This window comes from Ixodes scapularis, unplaced genomic scaffold (assembly GCF_016920785.2).
Source record: "Ixodes scapularis isolate PalLabHiFi unplaced genomic scaffold, ASM1692078v2 ptg002451l_1__unscaffolded, whole genome shotgun sequence".
In the NCBI taxonomy this organism is placed as follows: domain Eukaryota; kingdom Metazoa; phylum Arthropoda; class Arachnida; order Ixodida; family Ixodidae; genus Ixodes; species Ixodes scapularis.
Window position 1 is genome coordinate 142,776 of NW_024610246.1, and position 23,030 is coordinate 165,805.

The 23,030-nt window shown below is 44.8% G+C and overlaps 1 protein-coding gene across 1 annotated transcript; it reads left to right on the forward strand.

Annotated features, from left to right (window-relative positions):
* Nucleotides 1-6,533: 6,533 nt before the first annotated feature.
* LOC115322996 lies at nt 6,534-11,974 on the forward strand. Its single transcript, XM_040212559.1, has 4 exons — nt 6,534-7,308; nt 9,972-11,460; nt 11,617-11,815; nt 11,965-11,974. The coding sequence occupies exons 2-4, from the start codon at nt 9,972-9,974 to the stop codon at nt 11,972-11,974; spliced, it is 1,698 nt and encodes a 565-aa protein (XP_040068493.1). The 5' UTR covers nt 6,534-7,308.
* Nucleotides 11,975-23,030: the final 11,056 nt, after the last annotated feature.

Here is a 23,030-nt window from a genome sequence, read left to right on the forward strand (position 1 = left end):
TTTATTTTTTAACCGAAGGTACATTTGAAAAAGATTATCTTCATTTTATAAAACCTTGGTCGCAAGCCGTCGCAGTAAGGAGGTAGCCCATCAATCTATACGAACGCCAAACACACCTTGCTACTAGACCCCTGTCGTCTGCGTCACTGTCCGCCGTAGACCCTGGCAAGTTTCTTGGCCTTATTTTTTACAGAAAGAGAGCTACGCTTTCTAATTTTACAAAAGGAAAGCGACATGTGAAATACACCTCTGACAAAAAGTCTAGATTGCTACGTGCAGGTGTCGATTTCTATGATCCATTTTATATCGATCCTGGTGACTTGGACCACCCTATACTTTGGTCTACGTGCTTGAGTGCAGGCGAACAATCACACTGAACTTCTCATCAGTTCCCTTATCTCTCAAGGTGCTTCTTTACAAAACGCTCGTGCGCTCTAAGCTGGAATATGCCTCTTGAATTGGGAACCCTGGCATTAACGTGTTGATATTGGCTTTTGAAGCAATTCAGAACAGATCTGTTTGTTTCATCCTTGCTAATTATCACTGCACTGCCAGTGTAACATCAATGAAAATAAGTTTGAACCTACCTAACCTTGCATTACGTGGAAATCTTAACAGTGTGTCTGTTCCACAAAATTTATTACTATAATCCTCTGCTATGTGACAAGTTACTGACACCTCTTTACATATCATAATTTCTTGACCATCCACAGATGGGCATTCCTCAATGTAACACTACAACTTTTTATAATTTATTTATACCTCAGACGACGGTCTTATGGAATCACCTTCCAGCATCTGTGGCATCCATATCCGATTCCATCGCTTCTAAACGATGCCTTAACAGTGTTAACTTTTAGCATTTCATTATTATGTATTTTTTTCATTCTTAAGATTGTCGTTTGTTTGCTTTTGATTGTTGTTTGTTTGCTTTTGATGTCTCCTTGTAACACACTCCCCTCTGCAATGTCCTCAGGCCCTGAGTAGGGTGACCATATTCCTCAAGGTAGAAAACGGGACATCCCAGCGGTAAAGGGGGGGGGGGGGGGGGTACTAAAGTTTGAGAAAAAATGTAATTAAATTCTACATGCGTGCTATTCCTACATGATTCTACATCCGTGCTATATCCAGTAACTAAAAAAAAAATATTTCTACCGTCCTCGCGAAAGAAAAAGTGTTTGTGGGCAAGAACAGTCCTAAATTTTACTCTCTGGGTAAATATTGTAAAGTACCTACGGTTAGTTTTGTAAAATATACTTGCAACGAATAGGCATAGTTGCAGTTTGCTTCTACTCGCTTGGTGCCAATTTTGAAACTATGTACTTCTGCGAAAACGGGACATGATTCTATATTGGGATAAAAAGACGGGACGGCAGAAATGGACCTGAAAAACGGGACTGTCCCGGCCAAAACGGGACGTCTGGTCACCCTAGCCCTGAGGGTCTGAAGATGAAGATGCTCAGGAGCATCTTCAACTTCCTTCATCAGTAAACAGAAGTCCGCCATTAGTGTAGCACATATGGCGTTTTCAGATGATGATGATAGTGATCAAAGTGGCCAGACTGAATTCCGGAAAGGGTCTATTGTAGTTTTAAAGGTGGCCATTAATAAAAGCCAACCCAATTGACACGGTTCCCGAAAAAGCAACAGGCTTTGAGATATTCATCTGTTAATTTTTCCTTTTTTTGCTTAACTCAAAACCACACGCTGAAAGGTGCACCTGATTATGATGCAAAAAAAAAAGTGACGCCCGTGTTTCATGCCCTTCGCCACTATCTCGACAGACAGCGTGTCTGCTGGAGGCGCCGGCGTCACACTTGCTGGATAGTGACGGACGTACAGAAGTGACAGGACGCTTTTCTACCAATCATAATCAGGCACCAAGCTCCACAAACATACAGTGAAGGCGGCATTAACATAGCTATCACCATTAAAAAATTTTTAAAGAATAAAAAATTTAAAAAACGCTCGTATAGACACAGCCTATCACAGTTGTGATTATATTCCTAGTAATAAACCGTTTCTTTTTTCTTTTTTTCATTAATCTGGCCCACCCTCTGGGACAGTTACAATGGGCAGGAGAGTGATTTTAGCCATGTCATGTATTTCGTCGTCCGCAGCAAGGTCAGTGTATTCTTCAAATACCAAATCCAGCATCTGTAAAATGTATGCGCATGGACTAGCTTCACATATATCTAACCCAAAAATATTTTTATATAGTTAGTAAATCAGCTCCAGAGGCACTTAGCTTCTTTTCAGTTCTCATATGTGCTGGCTCAAATCAGTCCTATTCAATGAAGAGTAAAGGCTATAGGCACGAGCTCGTGCACGTTGACCGGAAATGGCCATACGCACGACGTGGAGAGCTTACTGTAAATATTGTCAAATGCCCTACAAAAAAAAAGTAAAAAAAAAAGAGGTGTCTAGCGTTACGTCCAACGCTGTGGCTAGCGTTACGTCCAGACAGAGCACTGAAATGGATATGCCTAACCTTCTCCCCCACCCTCCTCTCTCGCCCCTGTGAACCTAGGGAAGGCGGCGATTTGGACGTACGGTGTGGCTAGCGTTCCAGACGGAACGATAGCTGCTACTAGAGTTCCGTCTGGAACGCGGAGCTAGAGCTCGTGCCATTTGGGTCACCCTTTTCCGACGGCGCGTGTATCATTGGGGGGCTCGTTAACACCCCCCCCCCCTCCCCTGCATTCACGCCGCTTCGCGGCGACAGTATGCGGCTGCTAATTACAAAACTAAGAGGGAGTTTTCGTAGACCATGTTTCGTTCACCGCTAAGCCCTCTGCAACGAAGAAGCCGCTACTGCGCCTGTGCGCCCATGCCCTTGACTGTAGAGTTCCGACATCATAGCAAGCTGCGTAGGGCATTGAGGGACGGCGAAAACGGTCTATGAAAACTCCCTATTAACCCACTTAGCCCTCCGTACACGCCGCCCAGCCAGCAACCCAAACCCGCTATGCCCTATTGCACCTCCGGCCATTTAGTTCAGCGAAGTTTCGTCGACAACATGCCTTCATGTCTTTCAGAGATAATTGTAAAAGAGAAATGTGAATACCGACAAAAAAAAATCGAGAAGAAAAAAAAAGAAGTAAACCCACACTGCGGTTCGAACCCGGGCCCGCTGCGTGTAAGGCAGACACCTTTCCACTACACTACACCACCACTTCAGAAAGGATAAAGCCTACGGACTCCGGAGTGCACTTCAAACGGAAATGGCTATACGCACTCCGCTAGTCTCATATAAAAGGAATAGTCACAACAACTCATTCTTTTAAGCGGTGGCATAGCGTAGTGGTTAAGGTGTCAGCTTCGTACGCTAGTGGACGTGGGTTCGATCCGCGGTGGTCCCACTTTCTTTTTGTTTCGTTTTCTCAAACATTTTGTTTTGTCGAAGCATTTGGCAATATTTACCTTTTTTTTTTTTTTTTTTTTTTTTTTTTTTTTCCCTTCCGGTGAACACTAAAAGATTCGTTGCCGACGAAACTTCGCAAAACTAAATGGTACGGGACTCCCTTTCCTGATGCGATCGGGGACAGCGGGGCTTGGGTTGCCGGCTGGACGCCGCGAAGCGGCGTGTACTGGTTACGTTTTGTAATTAGCAGCCTCACACTGTCGCCGCGAAGCGGGGGGAACGCAGGCGGGCTCCCCAGCGATACACGTGCCATTCGAAAAGGGTGACCCGAGCGGCATGAGCTCTCCGCAGAGTGCGTGTAGCCATTTCCGTCCGAAGCGCACTCCGGAGTGCGTATAGCTTTACTCCTTCAGAAACTAGCCTTCAACATTTGCTTTATACGAGACCCAACTTGGACGTTACTTTAGTGGCGACCATCGTTCCGCCTGGACGGAACTCTAGACACTTCCTTTTGGATTACAATGTCGCTTGCTCCCGTTGCTTTCATGCGGATTGCCTCGTCGCGCGAGTGACCGAGCGACAGCGAAGCGGGTTCACCGACGCTTGCCTCGTCACTCGCCAGATCGCTTTCATGCGGTCTATACTTTACTCTTCGCGCTAAAACGTCATTTCCTCATATAACATGTACCCTTTCCAAGATAGATTCGAAGATGACGGTGGTTTAGGCGGTTAAAATCTTATCACTTCGATATTTTTTTCTGGATTAGGTGGTTCACAGCTTCGCAGTTCGGTGTCTTCTCTATCCTTCGTTTACTTAGCTTACTGTGACCTGCTACAGTTCGAGCACGGGGAAAATGTCAACAGAAACGAGGCACTTGCCTGAAACCTGACAGAAGACAGTTTGATGGAGTTCCCAAGAACGGGGCACGTAGCCACCGCATGTTTCAAAGAGTTTACCGATCCATCCTCGAGCTTGAAAGACCTGGCAGCCTTTAGGTGAGGCACGGTGACCAGACACCGCACGGGCGGCATTGTCGAACGCTGCTAAAGCCACGCGAGCAGCTAGGCGCGAAAATACTGACATTCGTTTGGCTCGTCAACTCGGTAAACTCGCCAACCGTCATTCGTCACCACCGCAAGTAACGCGCCAAACAGAACAAAGGAACGATAAGTGGGTGAAGGCTGTGGGTGGATAGATGGCTGAACCGATGGTTAATGGTGTATATGTGGCAGCTTGCGCCACCTAGTGTAGCTTAAGCACACAATATATTCCGGAAAATACTTGAGGAACAAACCGCGCCAAAACTAAGAATTTAAACAAAAACACTTTACTATTCGTAAAGACAGGGGACGGGAGAACACCATCTTTCAATTTTCAACAAACAAATGATTTATTGCCGGACGCTTCTCCTTCGGAGTTCCACTACAGGAGAGGGAAAGTTAAAAGGAGGGGGAAGGGGAAGGGGGCGGACAAGACAAGGCCCCGGGAGAAAACTCGGGGAAAGTAAAGCGCAGAGACAGCGGGAAGGAGGGGGAGGAAGGAGGCATCCCGATTTCCCTCTCAGGAGTAGGGACCACTCGCCCGGCCCGCCAAGGACGGCAACTCCGGTCTAAGGAATATCACCTCTCTCTCCGACAGCGACAGCGAGGCCGAGGAAATGTTCTTCGGCGCCTCTTTTATGGGGTACGCCTCCACGATCTCGCGCCCGTAGCGGTTCTTGTTGGCCCCCAGAACACGCGCGGACGGGAACTCGGGGGCACATGGAGCGCAAACCTTGAGGTGATGGACCATGGGGTGTTGGGAGTCCCCCTCGTTTTTTTCTATTTCTCTCTCATGTTCGCGCAGGCGGTCGTTGAGGCAGCGGCCCGTCTGTACGATGTACTCTGCCCCGCACGAGAAGGGCACGGAATACACCCGTCCGACCGCGCAGGGAACGAAAGGGGCCGCGTGCCTCTTGGCGCGGCCTCAACTGCCACCTGCGCGAACATAGGAGAGAAATAGAAAAAAAAACGACGAGGACTCCCAACCAGGGGCGGATGCAGGAATTTCCTGAGGGGGGGGTCAGGTGTTGGTCAGCGCACCACATGTTTAGGACCCCCCCCCCCCCTCTCCCTCGTTTCACGCCCTAAATTTTACACATGCAGAATTCAAGAGGGGGGTCAGGACATCCGGACCCCCCCTCTAAATCCGCCCCTGCTCCCAAGGGGGCCATCAAGAACCGCTACGGGCGCGAGATCGTGGAGGCGTACGCCATAAAAGAGGCGCCGAAGAACATTTCCATTGACTTAAAACGAAAGAAACACACAAGAGGACGAAACAGACGACACAGCTTTCGACTTGCAGCTACAGATTTACTGGGGCGGCTAGCCGCTCAGAGCTCGACTTGGGGAGGCGATGGGGAAAGAGGGGAGGGCGATGAGGGGAGGTGTAAGAACACAGGGAGACCGTTGCGGGGGCGAACACAGCGGGCTGTCGAGGGAGGTGACATTCCTTAGACCGGAGTTGACGTCCTTGACGGGCCGGGCGAGTGGTCCCTGCTCCTGAGAGGGAAATTGGGATGCCTCCTTCCTTCCTCTCCTTCCCGCTGTCTCTGCGCTTTACTTTCCCGCAGTTTCCTCCCGGGGCCTTGTCTTGCCCCCTCTTTCCCTTCTCCCTCCTTTTAACTTTCCCTCTCCTGTAGTGGAGCTCCGAAGGAGAAGCGTCCGGCAATAAATCATTTGTTTGTTGAAAGTTGAAAGATATGTTGTCCCGTCCCCTGTCTTTACGTATATAACTCTTTCTGAAACCTATATCATTACCAACGCGCTCACTAACAAGTTTACTACTCGACAGCTCTCAAAATTGAGGATACGTAAACGGCGTAAACAGGCAACGTCCAGAAAGTAATGGCGGCACCTTGCACCGCATAGAGCGCCGAGCTCATGGTCGAGCTGCTTTGCCGGCTTTGCCACACTCCGCCATTGATCTCTATATTGCTCTCCGCCACCCCGCCAAAGTTGAGTGGAGTGTCGGAGAGCTCTTTTCAACAGAATGAAAAAACATTTCAAGGGCACAGCAATGCACAATTTTGAAGGGCTGTTCTCATGTTAGCCATCAAACGCATGTGAAATTATTAGGAACGAAACTATACATATGCATCTACGTATCCTTCCATTCATCTACCCAAAGCCGTATGCAGCCAACGCCACTGATCTCAATGGCCAACGCAGGCGCGTACGCGCGTACTTTCGGAACGGATACGTCTTTGGCTTTGCTTGGTTTCGTCCACAATTGTCATAGAGATCAGTGTCGTCCACGTACTATGAGAAGCGGCAACTCTTCAGATAGCGGCCATTTTACACCTCCGGCCCCCTCCAAAAAGAAAAAAAGTATATACAAGCTCGTTGAATACAGCATGGGAATGTACCTACATCGTTGGAAAGTACTAAGGGTAATCATTTTGCTTTCTGGAAAAAAATGTGTTTTACACCTGGCCGCTGGAAATTGGAATTAAAAAAAAAATGCTGCAAGCAAAAAACGCAACTAATTTCTACGTGTGTTTCTTAGTATATTATTTATGATGTTATGTTATGTATTAAGACCAATGAGAAATACACAAAGGTCTTTTTTTTACTTTCTTTTTAGTATCTACTGGTTGTTTGGTGATCTACTGATATGTATGGGGCCCATCTACTGACTTCGATTTTTTTTTCCATCTGGTAACGCTGGTCCAGCATTTGCTGGCACTGCTCGCAGCGCGTGGAGGGCTGTCACGGCTTCACTTTACGTTGGCTGCGCTCATGTGGAGTGGCCGCGTGGGCACCTGCTTCGGTTCCCCGTCCTGACCACGTTGTCCCCACTCACGTGGTGTGGCCGTGTGGACACTTGCTTCGGTTTCCCGTCCTGACTAACGAAACAGCCACTGCAGAGCATCACATCCGAGCGACGTCGTACGCATCCAAAGGTATATATGACCCAGGACGCGTTGATTTCGGTCTCTGCCTGCTCCTGTCAATTTGACGCACGCTGCGTTCCGCGTTATCTTCCACCCGCCACAAAATCTCGCCGTGGAAGAAGCGCCGGGGAGAGAGAAAGTCAGCTTTTTCCTCAGAGCAGAGCCACCGAAAATTGGCAGCCTTGGCGGAGCGGGCGAATGAACATGCTGGTGGGAAAGAAATCGGGATGCCGCCTTTCCTTCCGTTCTTTCCCGCTATTTCGGCAAGTTTCGTTTTCGCACCGTTCCCTTCACGCGGCTTTCTCTGGAGCCACTCTCTATAGCACTGATGTGATTGCTGCCCCAAACTGCGCCAAGGGGCTAACCCCGCTACGTCCTGCTACGGTAGCCTGCGCCAAAGGACGAATATTGGTCGCCTTTGAAAACCGAAACTAAACCGGGTACCGTAATTGAGCACACATGAGCTAGGTGGTTCAAGCAGCCGTCCGACACAGTACCCTGCATCAATCGTTCATCTGGTCTTGCATGGTTTTTCCTGCCGTCTCTAGTCTCGCGTCTTTTAAAAAAAATTTAATCATAGACATGGGCATGTGCGGACGCTACGACGCTAGCGTGCTGGTTACCAGCCATGCCGTCATGCTGTGAAACGAAACCATGTTTTTGCGCGGCGGGAGTGATTTTATGGGCTGAAGCACTCGCTCCTAAAAGCAACGGCCATGGCCAACCATATTTGGTCCCTGCCTTCCAGTCACTGTGGTCGCACGACATCGGGTGTTGCCGTCCCCACGTCACTGCAGTAATGGCACTTTCTGAACTGAAACGTAAGGACAATCCTGTTCTTGTTTAATGCGCTACTACAAACATACCTTAAGCTCAAAGACTGCAGTGTCGAAGTATTGATTACCTAGGTTAATCTCGGTAGGCTTTCTTTCGAGACGTACCCGGGTACGTGAAAAATGAGCCGCGAAAGGAAGTTGGTGAAGAGAAGTGAGCTAAAGCAAAGAACGCAATGTCCGCATGCTGAACCCGCACAGCGTGCTTATTTGTCTCGAGTTCAGTCGTTGCACAAACCGATCCAAGAACTTTTTGATCCTGGCTCGCGATGTCTTGCATCGATGCGCTCAGGTTTTTTTTTTTTTTTTTTTTTCCTCTTTCTTTTTTTTTTTTCTTTCTTTCTTTCTGTGTTTAGCTTGTACCTCGTTTGCCGCCTTGGCAAGAACGTGCCGCTGGACTTTTTTTTTTTTTTCTCGTATGTTGGACAGTTACATTTTGCATACAATTTTGGGAATTAGTTGAGGCGGAGCGGAGTGGCATGGTTTCGATCGAACAGCCATCTCCGCTCGCGCGACAATTTTGCATTACAAGGCAGTAGTTACGTGCTTCATCAGTCGGAGATTGCTTCCATTTATTGTATTACTAATAAACCTAATAATGTGATATCTACTACTAAGCTGGTCATTTTCAAATAAATTTAAACATGTGGTCCGATATATTTGTATCACGTCCGGGTCACCAAATGTAGAAAAAGACAGACGAAAAGCGGCTACGTCTGACAAATTCCAAAATCGAGCTGATGTGGCACTTTTATTCCACGCGATCTTCTTTTTTCAATGGCTATCGCCACAAACTGAAGCATTACAAAATGTGTCATGTCATTGGCATTTCAGTTACATGTTGAAAGACTCCCAGGTGGTCTATGTTAACAATAATTGGTTGATTGCGGCGAGCAATGTGTCCTTCGTTTGTCCACTACTTGAAATGAATATATATTTTTCTCTACGGATATCTGCTCCAAAAGCCAGATTTGCTGTTCCACAACTCTGTTTTGGCTGCTCCAGAGGGTGCTCCAAAACGGCTTAGGCCAATCACATCACTGCAGTAAAGCGAGGTTACCCCTGCTCTAACTCGACAATACTTTGTGTGTTGAAAGTTGAAAATATGTGTTTTCTTGTACCCTGTCATCGTGTTTAGTGGCCGTGCTCTATGTTTTACAAATATTTCCAAATAAAAGTTATGCTTTGTCGTTTAGAGTCATGTTCGCAAGCGATGACTCAGTACGGCAAAAAGAAGCGAGTAACTTTATATATGATACTGACTAATGGCATATGATATAATTTATCTTCTCTAAACTTACTTCCAACTTAGTTTATCTTGACGCAGAAATTAATTTATTGCAATTACATACTTCACGCCACATTGTAATGTTTAATGTCGGAAGAGATTGTGCTCTTTATGTTTCCTCGGTCCTTTGAAATGAAAACATGGACAGAAAAGACACAAAGGAAAAGGATGGACAAGGCACGACTTTGTCCTTTCTGTCTCTTCTCGATTTTTATTTCTTCGATACCTGCATGTCAGTGCAACTGAAGGAAGAGTAAAGGCACAGGCAAGAAGGTAAATTTAAAACGTTGGTAAACTTTAAACACAAGAGGACAGAAATGAGACACGGAAAAGGACCACACACCCACCGTCTCGAAGAGTTCACAGCTGTGTTAGAGACTGCGTGTATTTTTTTTTTTTTTTTTCGTTTGTGTGTGCATCTCCTTTTTCGGTGTTTCTCGGGTTTAGAAACGTTACATTGCACTTTTCCTCTTGTTGATTGCGTGTAGTGTGAGCATCAAACTTACGTAACGAAGGTCATATCAATGAAAAGAGGGCTTCTTTCTTTTCAGATGCCAGGTGTCCGATACTTCCGGTGCCCAAGGTGTGCGTCCCACATTTTTTCGTTGAGGGCACTATTCAGGCACTTTCACTCAGTTCATGGGTACGAAAGCAACTGGGTGTGCGGCCTAAGTGGCTGCATGCGGACATTTAAACTCTTCGCTTCCTATAAAAAACATGTGTACAGAAATCACCCTGGATCAGTCGAAAGAGAAAGAGCCGTGGGAGCGAATGAACTGGTGGATGCAGCACCGAGTGTTGGGGATGCCTTTCAAAGTGATGACGTTGGTGTACAGAGTAATCCGGACGCAGAAGAAAGGCAAGAGGAGCTGCGTACAGAGACTTCACAAGTGTGCGAATCCACCCAGGGTCCAAGCGGCTGTGTAAAGCAGCTGGCTCTCCTTCTTCTCAAGTGGAAAGAGGGAAGGCGACTTCCAGAATCAACCTTAGATGAAATCACAAATGATGTGATTTCTTTCGTAAAATCCATTTTGGAACATAAACAACTCCAGCTCAACAACGAGGTGGCCGCCAACGTGAGGGAGCTATTCTGTGTTGACGAACTGGACCGGCTACTGACGACAGCTGGCCGGAACGCGTTCTGGAGGACACATCTTCCACTTGTTGAGCCCCGTACAGTAGTGCTAGGAACCAACAGCAATGGAAAAGACGACACCATGGAGTATGTGCCGCTCTGTGATCTCCTCACGTGTATCCTTGAACATCCAACCTTATCGGGTGACTTTAATGCTTACACAAAGGTTCACAACCATATGTGTTCTGTGTTTGATGGCAGTGCATTTCGCGACCATGCCTACTTTGAAGGTGACCATCACAAAATCTGCCTGCAGTTATATACTGATGAATTTGAGGTGTGCAACCCTTTGGGCAGCAAAAGAGGAAAGCATAAGATGACCGCCGTGTATTTCTCAGTGCTGAATTTTCCTGCAAGGTTCCGCTCTGCGCTATCAGGAATGCACCTAGCACTTTTAGTGAATGACCACCATGTGGACTCCTATGGTCTGCCTAAGATTCTTGCACCTTTGCTTGAGGATGTGAGCAGATTAGAAACTGAAGGCATAGTTGCAAACGGAAAAGTGATGAGAGGGTCAGTCTTTGTTTTGACTGGGGATAATCTGTCCAGCCATAGAATGGGAGGCTTTAAACGTAGTTTCAACAAAGGTAGGATTTGCAGGTTCTGCATGGCCGTGCACTGTGAAATCAACTACAAGCACCTGGAGACCGATTTCGTGCTGCGCACACCGGAAGGTCACGAGCATCATATGAACATGTTGAAGGCTGGACTGCCAACTGCATCATTGTATGGGGTTACTGCAGCTTGTGCTCTTACATGCCAGGGGTTCAATGCCACACAGCATTTTCCGCCTGACGTTATGCACGACTTGCACGAGGGTGTTATACCATTTGCACTAAGACACATCATTTCTTCCTTAATATCACAAGGACTTTTTACTCTTGCACAGTTAAACAAGGAAATTAGTGAGTGGAATTATGACCCTTGTGATGCGCGAAATAAGCCAGAGCCTATTTCTAGTGAATTTCTTAAAGGAAAGGCAACCATGAAAGGATCAGCCACGCAGGTCTTTTGCCTATTTCGTCATCTAACCTTTTTCGTTGGCGAATGTGTTCCAACAGAACACGAAGTATGGCAACTTTACTTGCTTTTTCGCGAAATCATGGATATCATCATGAGCCGGAAAATCCCAGTCTCGCACATTGGCTACCTGCAAAGGAAGATTCATTTTTTTTGTCTCGACTTCAAGACATTGTTCCCATCTGTTAAAGTTCCTTGCAAAATGCACTACCTTATTCACTATCCGTCGTGCATGGAAAGGTTTGGACCATTAGTTGAACTTTGGGCGATGCGCTTCGAGGGAAAGCACCAATATTTCAAAGACATGGCTCGTAAAATCCGCAACTTTAAGAGTCTTTCGCACAGTCTAGCAGTGAGGCATCAGTTTTTGCAGTGTTTCTCTTTTGCAGCTGTTGGTGAGAAGAGCGTTCCCATCACAACAGGTTGTCGCCCCATACTTTGTGAACATCTTCCTGAATGCGTCAAGGAGTTTATCTCTCAGCATGATCTTGAAACTGTTGATTCATTCGTAGCGAACTCTGTGAGCATAGAAGGCAGGGTCTACAAAACAGGATGTGTTCTTGTCCAAAGTGTTCCTGACGATGCTCTGCCCGAATTTCTGCATATATGTCAAATTTTTTATGTTAACAAAGTGCTTTTATCTTTGGGGAATGTGCTTGAGACAGTCCGGTTCGACGAGCACTTTCACGTCTATGTTGTCCGTGCGACGCAAGAATTCAAAGTTGTAACATCACTTACAGACTGTACAACAGAACCATTATACATGCGGGAGCACAAAGGACAGACTGTTATAAGCGCACGTCACTCATTGCTATGAGATTTCATGGATCATTGAATGGTAGCCCACTCAGTTCTGGTGCTCTCTGCAGAAACTAGCTAAACAACGATGAGAGACAGTCGAAAAACAGGCAGTGAAAACAACTGTCACCTTTTCTCAGTTGACTCTTGCTGCGATAACTGGTTGGACAACACACACTGAGTAGAATTAGCTTTTTGATTGTTTAAAATGGTTGGACAAGACAGCTTATTTTTCTTGGTTTTTTTCTTTTGATAAATGTAAAAATAGAATGATGTCACTGTCGACAGTAAAGTCAAATGTCTCCTTTTTTCTCCTGGTTCTCCAGATTTTGTGTGATCTACACCAGGATACTGCATTAGCCCATATTTTAGGAAGTCTTATGTCTCGGACTGGTTTTTTATGGGTTCTGCTTCTTTATGTGTGTGAGTTCTTGTGCATGTCGTCATATTTTCAAATCAATATTTTTCATAGGTTGACATGGTAATGTGACAGGTTCTGGCAGCATGTCATGAATATTTGTCAAACATATTATATTTTGATTTCATGTTGTGTTGTCAGAAGTAAACTGGAGACTGATTTTCTTACTGCTACACTTCGATCAATAAATATTTGTAAAAAATGATAGCATTCAGAATTTCTCCCTGGTTTCCAATTTTTTGTGGATGGAGTAATTTTTAAGAAAATTGAATATGAACTCGTATAAACTTTTGTGAACACAAAAAATTGCACGCAGGAGAGGCACTTGATTATCAACTATTTGCATGAATTACAACTAACATTATAAAAAACGACTGCTAACAACCGATGTTTTTAAGCATAAATTTAACCTATACATTTATGGGGAGGTCCACATATAAGGTTTCAGAAATCCTTTCATATTATTATTTAGCACCCTCTTCTACACCCTTCTCACACCCTCCACTAAATGGAGGGTGTAACACGAAACAACACCCCTCTCGGTACAATAATGTGGGTGCAGTAGCTGATTTAAGGGTGCTAAAAGGGTGTAGTCAAGGGTGTAAATTGCCAAAACACCCCTTTTACACCCTTAAAGGTGTAAAAACTTTTAGTGTGTAGAAAATCCGTCACTGTAGCCTCCTTACCTAGGAGCTGTTGCACGGCTCTTTTCATTTACCCGTGGCTCCTGCGGTGTATTCTGTTGTTTCGGGAGCGATTGAATGCGTGTACGCTAGACAAATGTTTAAAAAAGAAAAACACTTTTCCCCTTCCGGTAAGCCTCGTTGCGCGATGTTGATAGACCGTGTCCGCCACTTTGTGCATTAGCTGGTATGCAGGCGCTTGGTTATTGGCGTCGGTTCCTGGAGTTGGTGAAATGCACGAGCATGACGAGTGACTCTGTCAACGACAGAACTCGGCAAGTATGAACAGGCACATATTTGGGGCCGGAAATTCCAACGCTTAATTTGTCTTTTCCCGTTCCGCTGCGTTCCTTTTGGCGGCCGATTGGTCGAATTCTCAATCCCTGGCTCGCCTGAAGTTGGAATAAAGGCCGGTTTGTATATATTCAATCGAGTATCATCCGTGCTCATTTTTGTTTCTGACCACTCTGGCTGGCGCAGTTGATCACGGCGCAAAATAACTTGAGCGAGATTTAAAACGCTGCCTCTCCGTATAAAAAGACGTAGGGCGAAAGTTTTTCAAAATTGCGCCTGAAAAATGTTGAGCCAGAAGTACGTAGCGTAAAACAGCCCTATAGGACTCCAACCCGATTGAGACGTCTCGATGTTGTCTTTAAGTATTTCTTTATACTTGATTTGTCGTTTTTATTAACACTGAGGTAGGACAATTGACTAAAATGCTGGTCCTAATACAGCTTTTATCTTGTTATAATGAGGAGTACAGACAAACATGCTTGCAGGCACTAAGAAGTTACGGATCTTGAGCTTATCACATATTACAGGAAAATATAAGTTCGGTGTCTAAATTTTCGGCTGTCCATTCTTTTTGTCTCGATTTCTACAGATGTCTCGGAATTTCAGTACCGAAAGTTCGTTTGAACTCGGTGGCACACTCAATTTTTTGTTTATTACTAAAGAAACTAATATAGCTGTATAAACTGGATATGATAAATGCCCTCAGAACTAACTCCTCTCGATGATTGCGCACTCCGATATAATCGAGAACGCTAGCTGATTCGTCGAATGTTTACAGAAACTCATTAGGAAGTTCTTTAATATGTTCGTGTGACTGGTGTTTCATACAGTCGTTTCGCTGCTGGCAACAACACCTGCAAGGTAACTTTTGACTATATTATAAGAAAAACTGGTATATATTAAGTACCTTCTTCACAGACGGTTTCGTAACACCGTACCGGAACAATGACAGCTTCCTAAAGTGGCCATCAGTATGGCTGTCCAGAAATGCCGTTGTGTCACTGCGATCTTTATTTCCAGGTGTCGTAATACCACAAAGGGAGTAAACGTTAAGTATACGAAACCTCCATTCACTTAATTTCTTCTCTAATGCACTTACATCAGAGGGTTACTCTATTTCGCCGTAGGCGTCCACGCTTGCAACACCATGATCGAGCATTACGCTCGGCTTCTTAACGTCTCGAGTGATTGCGCCTGTCCTTTGGACCACCAGCCTCATATATCCGTCGAAATGAGCCTCCAGCTGCGACGAAACTAATGAAGGCATGGAGGACCCCCTTCATTAGATACCGCTTTCAGGGACCCTGAAATGTGCATTTTAATATGTTTCAACTCTCATTGCCCTTTCAAACAAAGTAGTGGGCGGAACCGCCGAAACAAAATAAAATAAAATAATACAATATATTTGAGGCATATAGCGTATAATAAGGAAAAGTATTCCGAATTACTCTTTTGTTTTTCGTCTTTTCTAGTGACGCGACTGGAATGTACCAACGGAGAAGTAAGCACCTGCAGCTGCCCCAAGTCATTCCGGGGATCGTGAATTCAATTCATATATTCGACCAATACAAGTAAGTAAGAATATGCGAACAATTCCTAGATTAATGGAGCATGTAATGAATTCATCCGTGAAAATCACGGGCTCCACAACATCTAAATGTGCCACTGACCATTTATCATCTATGCTCATCGGCAGAATGCAAACGTTAGGGCTTGTTTTTCGCACGCCGGGGTTGCAGCATGCGCTCCATGCCTTCTGCTGTGCGTAGGCTGCACGCACTAGCTCGGGGCGCACGACACGCCGAAGCCTTGTCCAATTTAGAAAGCTCGCACTGGAGGCGCGACAACTAAAGCTCCTCCCTGCCATTCTCGCCATTGGCTACAGTTCCGTCTCTTGATGACATCGCAGTCAAGCTTTGCTGTGTGCCACTGCCATCGTTACTTGATTACCTCAGTTGTGGAACTCCCGCGGAAGAGGGTACCCCTCTCACTCATTTCAGTCCGCCTCCCATCGTTCGAAACGCCATCTAGATATTTGTTCATGAACTGTGTGTTTTATACAGTACGGCGGAACGCAATCTAGACGTTGCGCTTCGAAACGTACGCATTCCAAAGAATACATTGCAGTTACCATAGCATCCGTCCGGCGCGTCGAGCAGCGGGACTCGAGTCGTGGTGAGTGCGGTGTGCGTGTGTGCGTGTGTGTGGGAGGGGGGGGGGGGAGGGGGGCTGCACTGCTCGTGCATGTAGCGTCTATGAGTAGTTCCGTAACACAGCTAATCTAATAACGTTGGACGCTGCTTAGCGTGATGGAGCGCTTACATTCTCCAATATTATATATACATATATATATATGCACCAATGCCGCCCGACAACGACACTTATCCCAAACAGTGTGTATATATATATATATGCATATATAGTGAACGAAGAAGGGAGAAGGTGATTTAATGCAGTAAATTCAATAACCACCTCCTCCCCTCTTCGTTCACTCATTCCCATTATATATACGGTGCAGCCTGTCCCTATGGGGAGGAGTGGTTCCCTAGATAACTTCGAAGACGGGCCCTTTCCGACATTTGCAAGCTGAGATGACGTGCCACGTCACTGCCGCATGTCGGAAATAGCGAGGGCCTTAAATCAGGAACGGTCGTCGCCTACCAAGTTAAGCGAAATCAAAACTAAACAGTACACAGAGAGCTGGTCAGAAATTGAGTCCGCCGAAACCAGTCTCCGGGATGGTCGAATCGGTTAAGGCGTCACCCCGGACGGGCGAAGGTTGCGGGTTCGATGCCCGCTCCTGGCATTGAACCCGCTCCTATATATATATATATATATATGTGTGTGTGCGTGCGTGTGCGTGCGTGTGTGAGGAAGAGTAGTTTGAGAACAACGGAAGGGGAAAATGTAATAAGTCAAAGATCTGCACTTTCGGAGTTGCTACGCTAGGAGTTTATTGTATGTATTACGACAGTTTCGCCGAGAGGCTCGGCTTTGTCAAGAGATGGCTTCGCAAAACGTGGCTCTTGATTCTCGCAGATGATGATGATTCCGTTTCTCTAAAGCACACAAACAAAAGTAATGCATGTACACGTGACGAGACAAAGTGTGAGAGGATTTCTGGAGCACAACGAGCAAGGCCCCATACCAGCAAGCATTGGACCGCGTTCCACGGGACGGCGTCTGTTTCCAGATCACCTCTAATTGGATACATTTTGTTTCTTGTGCATTAATAAAACAGATAGTAAACGTTTCAAGGTGAAGTGGTGTAGTGGATAGCACACCTGACCGGTGGAGGACGAGAGTTTAAATCTAGGCTCCGCCGTTTATTTTCGCTTTCGGGGGTTTTGTAAAACATTTATTTATTCGATTAAGCACGATTCAATCGTGCGTAGACTTGCGGTTATATATATATATATATATTTCGCTAATTATTGGCATAATTAGCGAAATCGTTTTGTTTATATATAAATAAATATATATATATATATATAAACAAAACGTTTTCGCTAATTATGCCAGAAAGGTCCTCGGGACGAATGAAACTAGGTGGTCATGCTTGACACTTGAATAAGCGATTTTAGAATTGTTCTTCCGTGTCCATAACAGTGTGTTAGCTTATGTCAAATAACATTTAACAACATGTTCAGGAAGCCACACCAACGACAGGAACGGTTCATGCATCCACATGCAGTTTCGTCGTTCCCTGCATTACGAACTTGGGCAAGCGTATTTCGAGGTATTCTTCAATTACTGCAAGGAAGTCCTAGTTTGTGACCAAAAAAATTAACAGGTTCAAGACATACTTTCTACATAATACGCCATCATTGGCTACAAAATGGTATGGCATTTTCGTCCGGTGTGTTGCTCGGTATAATACAAAACGCCTATGTGGACTCCATGGTAAACGCTGACACCTTTACCGTTCGTTTAGTCCATCCGCTCCAAAATAAAACCTTAGCGGCTCCCACGTCCCACTTCAGCTGTCGCAGTGACGTGGCACGTCACTGCGACAGCTGAAGGTAGCGTAACTGTGTCTTACCTATCTGACATTGCGTAACTGTGTCTTACCTATCTGACATTGCGACAGAGTTTGAAATGAAACATGCTGCATTTGAATTGCTGAATTTAAATTTTAGTTCGGTGTACTCTTGGAGAAGTTAACAAGATTGATTGTTTTCCGTCGCGCTGATACATTTACAGTGTACTTTTTAAATATATCTAAAGGAATACCGAAGTGCATCTAGCTTAATATTGTGCAAGCATAAAGTAGGTACCGCGGCATGCCTAGTTAACAAAGTAAGGGCTACTGGTCCAGCGGCAGCCTGGTACCTACCCCTTTGGCAGCGAAAAAAGATAACTGATGGTTGAGATTTTGTTGGTCTAGCCTCGAAATACTGCAGGTAGGCTGCCTGGCTGCTTCCAAGTGTATACCAATCCAAATAAACCTTCGCTGCTCCACAGCTCCCATTAGTGTTGTTAGACAAGCCGAGTAATCTAGCTTTAAACAAAAAAAGTTTTCAGTCTGAACTGAGATATTTATTGTAATATTGCTCACTATGCGTATTCGAGTTTACAGTTTTAGGGACGATTAGAGTACCTTTAAAGTTGGTTAAAATACGTTTGACATCTTCCACTTCGATTTGTAGGAAAGCTTTAGCTGGCGGAAAAACCAAACGCACCGAAACGTTTGGACGCGTGCTTCCGTGACTTAAACTGTGAGTGAATTCTGCAGCATCAAGCAAGACAGTAAATCACGCACTGGCCGAGTGCAAAAAAAGAAAAAAAAAATATCAGGCCTCTCCCCCACATATTCAAATCCGAATCTGACGACCCGAGACCAATGTTGCCTGACGCAACCGAAGTTTCGGTTTCGGTATCTACTGATGTTTAAATTAGGATTACACAAATAATATTCCACATTTCACGAATCCGAAGACGTAGAGTTGTTTAGTAGTGCTTTGTAAATTTGAATCACATGTAAGCCTAAACTTTTCGGAATTAAGCGGAGTTGCCCTTTAAGACTGCATGCACGACCTGAAAGTCTGTACCATGTGTGGCGTCACATCATTGAAGAGCGCACACAAATTTGAATGCTGGTTTCGGCATCATCTTCATTTACGGTTTTCTCAATTGCTACTTTGAATTTCGAGAAAATAAATAGCATACCATGACGACTGAAGTCCGGGTAGTCAGAAAATGCAATTTGTCTAGGTAGCTCAAAAAACGGCCGGAGTACCCCTTTAGAGCGCGCGTTCGAAAGCACAATGGACAAAAAATGGCAGCGAATAGAAAGGGGATCTTGAAATGGTCTGCTTTTCAAGCACGATCGAAGCCGACGCTGACACCAATACAGCCAATCAGGCAGCAAAACATTGTATGCCCACGGAGCTCAGAGTATCTGTGTCGATGCTATCACCAAGTAAACGAATCACTCAGTGAAGGCCACCCTGATCATATGCTTTTTTTGCTGTGTCTGACTCGTTTAACCGGTGATGGAAAGCCCACAAAAGCAAGGAGCCTCGTGACGATGGACTTTTGGCGGTGCTGAATTTGCTCTATCGAATTGAATTTCGAAAGCCAGAATTCGAAAACCCTAAGCAAGATAGTTGTTTGGGTACTGTCAACATTAAATTTGAGGGTTTTACGTGCCAAACCAACGAATGTAAACTGGCACGCGCCAGCGATGGACTGATGATTAATTTCGAACACCTGGGGGTCTTTTGACGTGCGAATGCAATCTCGTTTGCATGTCCCTTTTCTTCGCAATAATCTTTCCGCAGATTGTTCACATGTCGGCCGGGATTTGAACTCGCCAGCGGGCAGTCTGTAGGCCCGCACCTTCTCTGGGAGTCGCACAAGCGGCTGCAGTGGGAACGTGCAAAATAATAGGAGGTCTTTTTCGGACAGACTTCATTAAAAACTGCATGAATAATGATAACCAGAAACTCGAAATAACTTAAAATGTACTTTGCGCCCTCAAGCACGGAGATTGAAAACAAACAAGCATCATGACAGGTTGTTGAATGGTTTTGCCTAGGTTAACAAAAAGAAGAAAAAAAAATGCCGACTTCAGTGAATTTATTTTTCTCTCCTTTACTGCCAGCATACCAATCTCAAGGCGTTGCCACGAAAACAAACTCCACCTGCGTTCCTTTCCTCTGTACGTAGAATCTAATTTTCCAGCACTTCCATACAAATACAGAAACGCCGTTAGCGTGGCTTCGTCTATACGAGAGGTTCAAACATGGAGTGTAACCTTCTTTGTCAGGTGTCGCTTTGCTTTTGCGTATTCGACGCATATTGTTTCAAGACAAAACACGTCCGGCGACTGGAAAGTTTATCGAATGAGCGGTCCTGTCTTCTTCGCTCATGTCGCTAAAAGCAAAGGGTCGCAAGAGACGGGCGTTCATTGTGGTGTTCCACTTCTTGTATGCCCAACATGAGGTAGTCCTTCAGGCATGGTTTGGTAAAAAGGTTTTATATATCAGCCGGGCATTTTAAGTAAATCCGAGACTAAACACGTCGACCGGAAACAAATGAGACGTCTAAAAACGTAACATTGTTTCTGGGTTGTACTGACAAGCCTTGCATGTAGAGAAAAAACAAGCGAAAAAAAAAAAAAACAACAGATCTGTTGAAATGTAGAGAACAGTCTGGGGTAACTTACTTTTAAAAAGTAAATAGTTACAGTTAAAAGAATTTTGCCAAAAGTGTATTTAAGTCACAATCACAGTTACTTAAAATTAAAAGTAACGCGTTACAGTTTAGAGTTATTGCGTCACAGAAACTTAGTTTTTTTGGAGACTTTTTTTAAAATTTAATTATGAAGACATTAATGCCAACACAGCATAACTACGACTTAAATTTATTTGAAACTCTCAAAACACTTTAATTTTACTGTTTGAAATATATATTATTACCATCGCACGACTTTATTGAATCGAAGCGTTTGCTGCTTCAATACAAGATGTACTAAACAATAAATTATTGAGTTAATGTTGTAACGCAGCGGCAACTGCTTCTCATTGGTACAGTATCATGACTTAACTTTTCCCTTTTCATGTTCTTCCCTTTGCTAAAGAGGCGTGGAACGTAATTAAGCTGTCTAATAGTTTTTACTGGTATTGGGCTGAAAACCAGGGGGAGGGGGTGGGGTGGCACCGCCTCTTGAACTTCCTGCGGACTTTCATACCTAGCGGTATTGTCCAGAAAGGAAGGTCGAAACTCACCCCGAGGTGCTTGCGAAAGTTGGAGGGAGAGGACCTCCTTGCTGCGTATACTTTTTTTGCGGTGTTCGCAGCGAGCAGTTTTATCGCCACTATATTCGACAGGGTCGAAGTGCAATTCATAGCCAGGCCACGGTAACACCTGTCGGTCGACAGATATGACAGCTTATCATTTGAACGGTAACGGTTAATTACCATCACCCTAGTTTCACTCTTTCTTGTGGCGTTCTCACTGCCTTCCTCTTGTTTTTAAGAACTCTCTTATTTACCTTTATCAGTTGACAGGAAAGAGAAATAGAGATAGACAGTCGGGTCCATTGCAATAATAGGGGGGGGGGAGCCGAAGGCAAAACTATTGTGAACTGAATCAAGTGGAACAGACCGTATTATCAAACACGCCATAAAAAGGAGTAAAAAAAAAAAAACAACGCAAAGTCGTCCCCGAATGCGTTACGCTTTTTTTTTTAATATATTCTGTGCAACGCAGAACAAAAGACGACCGTGAATCACGGGCTGACTGCCTCTGGGGAAGGGGAAGTCCACCGGAAGAAACATCGTTTGTGCTATAGTGATGCAAAACAATCGATAAATTGACTCTCGATAGTATAGATAATGTTTCCTAAACCATCGAGAGTGTCGCAGAAGTATTGATAGTTTTTCGATAGGCGACTATCGATGGTGCTATCGATAGTTTCTCGATGGTCGACTATCGATACTACTATCGATAGTTTTGCACCACTAGAGCGAACACAGTTGCCGCACTGCCGCCTCGCCTCCCTTTCTCCTCTCTCCGTCCAAACTCCCGCCCTCGTTATCACTGAAAGCTGAACCGAATTTGGATGGTAAGCGCTTGGGCTAGTTAGTGTTCTATTTGAAAAAAAAAATAGAAGCGAGAAAAAAAGAAAAGGTAGCGACGCAAACTACAAGTGTCGCAAAACCATCGATAGTGAACCGTCGACAGTGCTATTGTAGGCTTACGATAGTCGACTATCGATAGTTTTTCGATAGCCGATTAACGATAATTTTCAGATAGTCGACTATCGATAGCACTATCCATAGCTTTTCGATAGTCGACTATCGATAGTACTATCGGTTGTTTTTCGATAGTCGACTATCGATAGTACTATCGATAGTCATATTTCAGACGACTGTCGATATTATAGATAGTACTATCGATAGTTTTGCACCACTACTGTGCTACCCGTCAGAAAGTGTCTACTGGCGGAGACTCGCTTTCGGCGTCGTTAACCAGTTCACCGTTAGGTGTCTACGCGTCGCGTGTATCCGCGAGTTGGCTCTGTTACTTGGCTGAACAAGCTGAAGTGTTCGATGAGACTGCAAAGGGCGAAGACAGGGCGAAGACAGGGCGAGAGAGTTACGCACGAAAAGGTTTCAATAAACTTAATGCTAAATGCGCATTTAAGCGCGAAATAATAATAAAAAAAAAGTGGTGAAACATTTTTATTTTGTTGCGTTTAATATGGGGTCCAACCTCCACACATGGTCGAAACCGCTGTAGTGTTTACAAAATGGAGTCATTGGTTCGCGAAAAGTATCTGTAACTTTGCAGATACTTTGATTTACTTAAAAAAAATTTTCAAGTTACAGTTTCAGTTACTTAAACATATATCGAGTTACAGTTAAAAGTTACCAAAAAGTAACAAGTTACAGTATCACGATACAAGTATTGCGATGCTATCCAAGAGTGGTAGAAAATACTGAAAAATCACCCGGAAGTAATTTTTAAAACGGTGTCTTATATGAACGAAAAGGAATAAAATAAAACAAAATATCTCGCTTTACTTACAGCCTGAAACAGACTGTGCCCCCCCCCCCCCCCTTCCCACCTTTGTCGTAATGAATTTCGAGAGTTGACCCCCCCCCCCCCCCCCCCCTGTTCCTTTCTTTACTACTACTTTCCAACGTGCGCCTGTGTTTTGGTAAGGAACGGCCAACAATAGACTGATTTTCGGAGTATTTCTGCTGCATATATTCTAGACTATGTTTCCTCAGAGCGAAAAAGCACTTATTAA